Raw genomic sequence first — 10987 nt, 5'->3', positions numbered from 1 at the left:
AAAAAAAAACTTAATTCATTAAGCACAAGGTCATAAAGACGTATGTGAGAGTGGAGGTATGGATCCGCCATTCCTGAATCCATATTCATTCTTTCCAATCCTGCATAATATCGAATGACAGGTTCAGCCCGACGTTTATCGTAATCTCCCACAAAAAGCACGCACAAATAGTTAATCGTATACCGTCTCCTATACAATATACTACCTTTCACATACTCATTTATTTACTTATGGAGCTGAGACCTTCTTGAGGAGAAGCCAATTCTGCAGCTACTCAAGAATTTTCCAGCATTTTATGGAACCCGAAGGCTCATTACCTTGTTCACAAGAGCCCTCCACTGGTCCCTATCCTGAGCCACATCAATCCAATTCATACCATCCCATCCTGGCTCTCTAAGATCCATTTTAATATTGTTCACCCACCTTCGCCTTGGTCTTCCCAGTGGTTTATTTCCTTCAGGCTTTCCCACAAATATCCTATATGCATTCCTCTTCTCCCCCATTCGTGCTACATGCTCTGTCCACCTCATCCTCCTTGACTTGATCATTCTAATTATACCTGGAGAAGAGTACAAGTTAAGAAGCTCCTCATTACGCAGTTTCCTCTAACCTACTGTAACTTCATCTCTCTTCGGTCCAAATATTCTCAACATCCTGTTCTCAAACACCCTCAGTCTATGTTTCTCCCTTAATGTCAGAGACCAAGTTTCGCACCCATACGAAGCCACAGGCAAAATTATAGTTTTGTATATTCTAATTTTTAAATGTTTGGACTTTATACATATTCACATCAAAATATCAGTAAAGTAAAGCATTAGATGAAGGTGAGAGTTTAGATTCACGCCTCGGCCGCTTTACACCGATAAAAAGAGCCCCGGTACCTATCAGATACAAGACTTGGTGGGCCCTAGATTCGGTCTAGACGCTGTAATGAAGAAAAAATCTCTTATCCTTGCCGGGAATCGAATCTAGGCCGCCTAGCCCGTAGCCCGTCTCGGATGTTTCACGATGAATTGGAAAAAATGTACGAGGACTGGATTGTGACGTAATTTGAGGTGGACCCATCGAGCTCGCGTCTTCCAGCACGCAGCCTGATCGTTATACTGACTGCATTACCCCAGAGAGGGAACTTATTGTTCGGGCAGTAACCTGAGGACGGGTGGCAAATATGCGCTCCAAGGTAGACAGTTACATAAATAATACAGCTCAGCTGAAACAGCGACAGGCGTGTGAATGGTACGCACTTGGGGGGTAAACTGTTCGAAGCTGAATTCCTGTAGGCAATAGAACTTGTGTGCTTTAGCTGAAGGAAGATGACGTCAGAGCTCAGTACATAGAAGCTTCTCAGAAAGCGCTGAGCTCCCCCCAGTTGAATGTACGTTACAACCAATGTGGAACACATAGGTAAAGGGAAAGTTGTCCCTGTGCTTAATTAATTAAGCACCATGCCATAGGGATATAGGGGAAGAAAAGGTACAGCTCCACCATTCCTGACGTAGGCACTAGATGGAGGTGAATGAAGAGCTTCACGCCCCTTCCGCTTTATCCCCTGGGGAAGAGACTTCGGTACTCATCGGATAGGAAATTTGGCTGGGCCTCAGAGCCGATCTTGACGCAACGGAAAAGAGAAACCCTTTCTCCTGCTGGAAATTTAACCTTAACCGTCCAGCCTCTATGCCGACTGAGCTACCGTAATGTGTAATATACACAGTGGAACGTTTGGGATAAAACTGCGACAATATTAGTTATGTTAACAGGAAAATGTTGCGCCGTCACAAAAATATTTAATTAAAGAAACCCAGGCAACTCTTAGCAATTGGTTTATTGCAACAGCTACTACATGTTTAGTCACGCGTGCTCCCCTTCACGTGACAATAACATTTTCCTTTGTACGCCTATGACATTTTATTATGTATTTAAACTGCAAATGGGTTTTTACCCGGTAGCAGTGGTGCTGCAATAAGACACAACACACAAAACACATATCACACAAAATAACACCACACTCAAACAAAACACATCACACAAAACTATACAAACAACAGAGGACACACTAGGACATAGTAAATACAATGAAAATACATTTACAACTATAACAAATACAACTATAATTATATAAATTAATATTAATAACAGGATAAGTATACTATTGACCCGGAGGGAAGGATGAACATTAATGTGAGAAAACATAGTATTAAGGAATTAATGTAGGGTAAGTTACATGAAGATAGCGAAAAATATATGCAATCATATTGAGAGTCCCCACCGTAACACATGTTCATATATAGATCTATCAGAGAAGTGTCCATAAACCGCTTTTTTGTGAGTGGCCCAAAGTGCACGTTCCCAGTAACCTCCCACGAAGGGAACAGCACAAAGAGACTGGGTGTTTGCGTTCAATTACCCTTCAATCGATAAACATATCAAGCAGTGAACTTGCACTGCTAAACATCGATACATCGATCCCCTCTCACTGGAGCAGTTTGCAGCTCTTTGAATAGAAATTAAGAGAGCTACGTTACTGCGAACATAAGTTCCTAACGGTCTGTGTACAATACTTTGCGCTATCCGCCATATTTCGCTCTGATTTTTACAAAATCGACCATCTTTTTTTTTTTCTTTGTGTTATCGTTTAAGAACATGGCCCATGGTGAATTTTGAAATCACGGCAGAGAAGACGGATTGTGAGTTATTGTAAATTGTTTATGGTTAAGAGAGACTGTAAGAGAAGTGTCAATAAATTTAATCATCTAATCCAGAACCCGTTATTATTAGTCACGACCTTAAATAGTGACAATATCTGTAAGAGTTGAAATTTTATCGTTTTATATGCTTCATACTTTTGAAATACCCTGCTGTAGGGGCTGCCTCAGGAGATAGACCCCCACTCTGTCAAAAGCTTCACGCTTAAATCGGTGTACTTATACTGCGACATGTATACAAGCCCTGAGACATAGTTGAGAAGTAATGCGCTAGGTTACCACGCAACATTCACCCGGGAGCATTTGCTATATTATTTATTGTGACGCTTTACACTTACATAGGACACATAAGTCAGCGGTCCACACATAAAAACTCACATATAAGCGTGTCCCGGACGTCTCGGCAAAGGCCGAGGGGAACATTTTATTTATGCCTACAATATACTTGATAATACACAGACACTAATAACATAACTCATATTTCAGATCACATCGAAATGAACTCCAATAAAAACCCACAAGAATAAAACTAGACAAAACTACATAATTAAATATCTTATTTTTGTCAATTATAATTAAGGAAATGTGTTAAGGAAATGTAAAGCTAACCCTGTAACAGTCCATGAAGGCCCATAGGGTTGTGAGACGTCGAGGCTCTCACATTTTCTCTAGAAAATCGGCTCACAGATGGCGGTAAGGTTGTCAGCTTTACATACCGGCCGCTCTTTACCCCCCAGGAAGATTCCTGATACTAATTTCTGTTAGAGGCTCAGCCATAGTGCGGCTGGAAGAATTAGGTCAATTGAAAAAAAATCCTCCTTATCAGGACTCGAACCAGCGACCTTCCGGCTTGTAGCATAGTTCCTCAACCAACTACGCTACCACGGCCCCAATTATATATTTATTCCCTCTCGCTCCACTGACGTCATTGATCATTTTTACAGATGGTGATCAGCTCGTCTCAAGACCTCTACCTAAACACAGAACAAACGCATACACACACCAAACATTCATGCCTTGTGTGGGATTGGAACCCAAGATCCCAGCTTCCGAGCGTGCGAAGCCAACACATGCCTTCGCTCGCTCGGCTACCGTGCACGGCTCTAAATAAAATTAAGGTGTTTTAAATAATATGATATATAATAACATATTTAATATTTTAATATTGTACCTAAGACGAATACAAAGGCATTGCATTTATATGAAAAGGACTGTTACATAAAGTAGACCCACACGTAAACATTGGCCAATATAGGGCGAAAAAAGCAGACAAGTCAAAGGCATATGTACTTACAACACGTAATTATAGCCAAATGGTTGAAACATGTACGTGTATCTATACACAGACTGTGTTGACAGAAAGGAGAACTGTACATCCGTAATATATTCTTTGCAAACCAACTACGGTACCGCATGACCCTCAATTAAAAATTTAAATTAACTCATATGTGCTCAATACGGATTAAACTGGCACATAACGTAATGGATAATATGTGTTGCAGCACGTCAGAATTATTTTAAATGATAGTTTTATTTTGTTTAGCTTTAAACTTGATGAGTACTCTTAATTAGTGTAATTAGTGGCGTCGTGACTCTAGGCGTCTATCTTACCCCAAGACTTAAACTTCACCGCTGCTATACATGCGAGACACACAGTATGCCGTCGCTTTCAAACCCAAAACAACCTCAGCCTGTAACAAACACGGCAGACCCTGAGAAGTATCAACTCTTGCAACTGGAAACTGCCGTCCCTGTTACTGACCCCTCTATCCCACAGCCGTGAGGGATCGATGCCTAAACAGCGGCCATTTCTAGAACATCTGAGGTCTAAAGACTGCCAAGGGAACGCTCTGTATTAGGGACTAACTTCAAGAAGCATAATCCTTGAACAGATAATGGTCGCCTAGCTGAGAGCTACCCAAATTCAAACCAGCGAGGGGCACCCACCAGCTCGACAATTCATAAAAACATATTTTGTTCTACTGCATCGATGTAATTTGGAGAAAACGGCATAATGAGGAGCTTCATAACTTGTACTCTTCTCCAAGTATAATTAGAATGATCAAGTCAAGGAGGGTTAGGTGGGCAGGGCATGTAGCACGAATGGGGAGAAGAAGAATGCACATAGGTTATTGGTGGGATAGCCAGAAGGAAAGAGACCACTGGGAAGACCAAGGCGTAGGTGGGTGGACAATATTAAAATGGATCTTAGAGAGATAGGATGGGATGGTATGGATTGAATTGATCTGGCTCAGGATAGGGATCAGTGGAAGGCTCTTGTGAACACTGTAATGAACCTTCGGGTTCCATAAAATGCTGTGAAACTGAGTAGCTGCAGAATTGGCGGCTCCTCCAGAAGGGCTCAGCTCCATGAGTAAGTAAGTAAGTACTATATTCTGTAGTGCGATGAAAGGCAACCGACGTTTCGGAGGAAGATATCGCCTAAATCTTCAGTGTAGAAGAATAAGCCGAACATAAACCAGCGTGAAAACAGATGTCAAGCAGAGATTTCTTGGTTTATTCTTCGACTCTGAAGATGGACGAGATATATTACTCCGAAACGTCGGTTGCCTTTCAACGGACCACACTGCGTTATGTCCTAGAAGACAGTACTATTCTGACGAATACGGTCTCTATCTTAGAGCTATTATCTTCAGGATTTATTTTAATATTATATTATTTTCTGATATTCATATTTTAAGAATATTTTATTTCTCACGGTCACGGCACATGCTCCGTTCCTCTCATTCTCCGTCAGCTGATCATCCCAAGTCTACACGGCAAATTATGAAGATCCTCAGAATTAAATTTTATGAGGCCTCCTGTTATAAAAAAACATATCTTTATTTCAAACACTGCAAAAGCCGGAATAGCTCAGCTGGTGTATCAACTAGGCTACGAGCTGGACAAGAAATTCTAGTTCGATTCCCGGCAGGAGCAAGAAATTGATCTCTTTATCGCAGCGCCCAGACCGGTCCTGGTACCAACCTAGACGCGTATTGAGTCACTATTTCCAACTATTTCTTATGAGGTGAGGAGGTCAGGGCGTGATGTCGTGAAGGTGACCACTTTCCTCTATCTAATGCCTAGGTTAAGAATATATGGAGCTATACCTCCATTCTGAGTCGTCTAGCTTAGATGGTATAGCGGCGGGCTACGAGCAAGACGTTAGGGTTCAATTCCTGGCAGGGATAATAGACGTTTCTCTCTTTCACAGCGTCCAGACCGGCTTTGGTGTTCACATTGCCTCCCGTCCAATAGGCATCGGGTGCTCTCTTTTCGGGGGTAAAACGGCCGGGGAGTGAAGCCGACAACTTAATCCATCCATTGCCGAGGTCAAGAATGATGGAGCTATAACTTCACTTGCCCAGGTCAAGTTTATATTTTCTCTTTACCTCAATTCCTCCTAAGTTTTCATGGTGTGATGGTTAAATAATCATGGGGATTGTTTTCAACTTTACGCTGTAGGAAGGGGGTGTCTGCAAGACGCTGGTCACATAAAGGCAGCCCCTGTAGTCCTGCAGATCTGCATGCTACGCGCTGCACACGAAAAGCGCTGAGGGGCCAAAGCCGCGGTCACAAACATTGCCCGTGTTACTACGTTCTCAGCCTGAGGCACGGCAACCCGCTCGGAAGTTTGCAGTAATGGCCTAATCTAGACGGATTCCGTGAGTAATCAGCTACTGTTGGTCCGACCTGGGGCCAGAGCTATTCGTCCCTCCACCCTCCTGAAGCCGTAGCTTCCAGCTCATTTGTTCCTCCGTCCCTTTTCAAACTGCCACATATGAACCCCTTACTCATACTGCCTATGGCGAAATGAAAGGCACGTAAAAAAAGTCATCCATCAGCAAAACTCGAAATGCGAGTCAATTCAGCGTAAAAGCGAATCGCGTTCTCTGATGGAATTTTAAGGGATCTTCTTTAAAAGGAGAAATCTATTATTTTTTGTCACATTGGTCAGGTTCTCACGAGTGTTCTGCAAAAACAAATTTTCTACCTTAGGAACTGTAATGACTGAATACAGCGCTCAAAATCTAGATTCTGTTTTTTTTTCGTTTCTTTCACTCCTTTACACAGTACGGTATTGTATCAGGCAGACTTCGCCCGCTGCTAGGCAACAGATTCCCAAAAAGCAAAAATTGAACAGCAACAGATGAACGCTACTTTCTGTGCGGTCCGCTAAGCAACAATTGAACAGCACAAGAGGAACGGTGTTTTCTGTGTTTTCCGTGCATAGCTATTATAACCACACCAATTAATGAGAGTTAGTGAAGTGCAGGGAATTGAATTGCTTGGTGAATTAGTTAATCAGAAAACTTCAGTCCGGTCGTTGCGAGCTGTTGCTGCTGGAAGCTGGCAGCTGACGGACGGGGACAGTTCGGGAACCCAGAGTAATGGGAACGTCCGCCGTTGGAAGCCGTTATCAGACAACGGCTGGTGAAGACACAGCAAGTTGGAAAAGACTATATGTGTGCTGTAGTGAATTGTAGATTGTGTGAATTAGTGACAGCGCTTTAGGCACTTATAGTTACGATCTGTAAGTGTGTAATAAATCTGATTACCTATTTAAACGTCTATAGTCACTAAAATCATGACAATATGTTTATATTAGCTGCATGTATTATGTATGAAGTGTACATCAAACGTATTACAATATTCATTGACTTAATAGTTGCCATGTTAGAAGCTGGTATAAATATTACTGTTCTTCATAACCTCCTGCTTCTGTTGGAACAGAATTTTTTCCCATTTCTGCACTGACTGAATTTGTTACTATGGAAGTGAACAGTTTGTTCCCTGTCAGAAGGCGCTCTATCTCTTTCCAATTTGCGAGGTGTCTGATGCCGCTGACCTATGCTTTCACAAATGTGACACTCCGTGTCAGAGACTGGGATACGGTTTTGGGTTGTGACAGGCATTCGTTTGATAGTTCTGAGAGTTTGTCCTGTGTTTGGCAGAAACATTTCAACCAGAAGTTTTATGAATTTGATCTATCCCATGGGATTTCCAGCTGTTTGCTGATGTCATGGGTTTTCTTACATATGTATTTCCATACTACACACTCATCTCCCTGGCTCTGTTACTGTGGTGTTGTAAGGAGTTCTCTTTGTTTTTTACTGAGCACATCTATTTACTCTCATTGTTTCATAATTACGGACAAAACTTTTTAGCATTTGTAAGTTTTGAGGTTTTCACGGCGATGACTATGATGACTATGAAGAGCAGTAGCTACAGCTACTGCTCTCTGCATTCCAAGCCATTCAACTGCTCTGAAGATGGAGGCGATACGTTCCTCCGAAACGTCGGCCAAAACGAAGAATACACAGCGCCTAAACCCAGAAGACGACTTTCTTTTTAGCATTTGTCTGGAAAATTATACATCTTGCCTTCATTTATTGTTTTTGGTGAGTCATTACAAGCGTTAATGCTATGAGTTTGTTTGACAATCAAGACTTTTGGAAAGATGTTGAATTCAGATGTTCTAATTATGTTCAGTATATAGGTAATCTTTCTATTTACTTCGTATTTTCTCATTTATTATCATCACCTTGAAGAGTTCAGAAGAAGCGTGACTATAGACGGGGTTCGGATTGATGATCGGATTCACTGAATTCTTTGATACAGCGCGTGACTACACTTTGAAATTTACTATTACATAAACACTATTGTCCACAGTCACGTTTTCACTAGCCGTTGCTCGGTAGCAGCTTCCAACGGCCGACGTTTTCCTTCCTCACGTTCCTGAACTATCCACGGCCTCAGCTACAACGACGCTCCTTACAAGGGGCGCCATGTGAACATGGCGGAGGAACTGTGAGGCGGATAGTTATGACAGCGATATTGTAACTACTGATATAGCTAACTTAATCGGAGACCCCAAGGATGAGAGTCCATACGAAGTATTCTTTATTTAACAATGCTCTTTCAGCTCCGTAAGTTATTTAATATCAAACGGTAAGATGAAGTGTGCACTGAAAATGATATAGAATGCGCTGTCACAGGATTTGCCAGAGAAGGCACTAGAAACCTCAGTCAGGAGTGAGGTCGACATTCAAACCCGAGACTTCATGAATATGAAGAAGTGATTTCCACTGAATCACAACGGCCACTCAGATGAAGGGTGTCCGATGTATATCTGACGAATATGCCAAGTCCAGTATCAGACTATTCTGTGCGGGGTTTGTGTCTCCGAAGCCGATGATCTGCTTACAAGTCTCAAAAGACAAAGATTCTGGGGCCCGTATTGTCATTACATTGCTAAATCTGTGATTATAAAAATATACTTACCAATGTGCGTATTCACATATGTACAGATAAAAGTAAAAGTGAAGTTGTCCCTTGCTTAACTAATTACGCACTACGCCATGAAGGCGTATGGAGGAGTGGATGTATAGATCGGAGGAGTGGATGTATAGATCCACATTTTCGTCACCTCGGCACTAGCTTGAGGTGAGCAGTCAGCTTCACACCCCTGATACTTTGCCTCCGGTAACCATTGGATAGGAGTTTGGGTGAACTCCAGAGCCGGTCTGGAAAACATGGAGACTCGGGACTCGAACTTCGACCTCTCGGTCGTTCAGCCCGCAGCTCGGGCGCGAGTGTTTGAGTGGCACAGGCGATTCGTGTCGGGCAGGGTGTCGGTGGAGGGTCTCAATGTTACTCTCCGAAATTTTTATTCTAGATTTTGTTAATATCTCCCATGGTTGAAACTGATCACAGGTGCTTATATGTAATTAGCAGGGCCCGGATTTTGATGACACGTCATCTTTTTTTCTTTGTATCCTATGCGATGCTCTTAAATATATAAATCTCGGATATGAGCTGCTGGTTACAGAAATGTAAATTTTATAGGTAATTTTTGGACTTTTAAGGGTATTTCTTGTCATTTTTAGCCATTTTAGGGAATTTTTCTTCATATGTTTTCTGAAATGTGAATAACATGGAAGCGAAGTGTTCTTTCTTTTCTTTTTTCTGGATTTTTTCGGTCATTTTTTGAATATTTTCAGGTCATCAAAATCCGGGCCCTGCATATTACATTTTTGGGTCATATTTTAGGTCGTTTTTCTGGATTTTTTCGGCCATTTTATAGGTCATTTTTTAAATATTTTTAGGTCATCAAAGTCCGGGCCCTGGTAATTACCTAACTTTGTCTATCTAGTGGTTGGCATTAGACCCCCTCTAATGGGTCTGCACTATGTAACTGTGTTCTCTTCAGGTACTAGCTGTTGGACAGTGTTCATAGATCCAGTAAGTGTAAGCACTGCTGTTGTCTTACCTGAATGTCTCTTCGCCAACCTCTTGAATTTTATTGCTCATGAGTCGCAGGGATTCGATCTGGAAGCCGTCCATCGCCTCGTTTTCTAGCGCCTCCAGGCCCGACTTCACCAAGTCCATGTGCACCACCAGACCCCCTGGCAAATCTGTAAAAAATTTAGAGTTATTTTTTATGGGGTTTTGTTCTTAATCAGTTAATCATACTAGAAGATTTAAAATCAAATTTCTCATCTAAATACTGACAGCCATCATATTCTCAGAAGATCTCTCTTTTACACACACACAGACGCACGCACGCACACACACAAAAGTAATATATATTTATAAACACCATAAGAGCTTCAAATGTAATGGAATTAGAATAACTGAAACATATTTCATTAGTATTAAGTAAGTAAAAAGTAAAAATTAAAGCTATCCCTGTAACAGGCCATGAAGGTCAATAGGGTTTTGAGATGCTGAGGCTCCCACATTACGTTATCTAGAGAATCGGCTCACAGATGGCGGTGAGGTTGTTAGCCTTACGCGCCGGCCGCCCTTTACCCTCCAGGAAGATTCCTGGTACTCATTTCTGTTAGAGGCTGAGTCGACCCCAGGGCCACAGTGCGGCTGGAAGGATTAGGTCAATTTAAAAAAATCCAGTGACCTCATCGAGACTTGATCCCGCGACCTTCCGGCTTGTAGCATAGTGCTTCAACCAACTACGCTACCGTATGCCCCCATTTCATTACTATTCAGTTAGGAAACAGGGCATTAAGTGCCACATGTTATCAAATATAGCAATTTTTGTAACGGTCGAAATTTTCGACGCTCACGCTTGTGAGGTTAAGGCAGATGAACAATGTGCCTTCGTTCTTAATTTACATCTTTATACTATTTGTATCTTATCGCAGTTACGCCGTAGGAGCAGGCAGCCTGGCAGACGACGGTGTAGCGCTGATGGAAACAATATTTTTGTGCGTGACCTGGGACTTCAAGACTTTAGGGTGACCCGGCTCTTCTATACAAAA

General features: G+C 42.0%; 1 protein-coding gene across 3 annotated transcripts in view; it reads right to left on the bottom strand.

Moving 5' to 3' along the window:
- The window catches only part of LOC111873317 (chaoptin), an 831716-nt gene that overhangs the window by 68143 nt on the left and 752586 nt on the right, over positions 1-10987 (bottom strand). For all 3 annotated transcript variants that reach the window (XM_033755049.1, XM_023867926.2, XM_033755050.1), the window contains exon 5: positions 9979-10123. In XM_033755049.1, the coding sequence (XP_033610940.1) occupies positions 9979-10123 (145 nt within the window). The remainder of the gene's footprint in view (positions 1-9978; positions 10124-10987) is intronic.

The sequence above is a fragment of the Cryptotermes secundus genome, unplaced genomic scaffold, assembly GCF_002891405.2.
Source record: "Cryptotermes secundus unplaced genomic scaffold, Csec_1.0 scaffold223, whole genome shotgun sequence".
NCBI classification, from domain to species: Eukaryota; Metazoa; Arthropoda; class Insecta; order Blattodea; family Kalotermitidae; genus Cryptotermes; species Cryptotermes secundus.
This window is presented reverse-complemented; position numbering and strand designations above follow the sequence as displayed.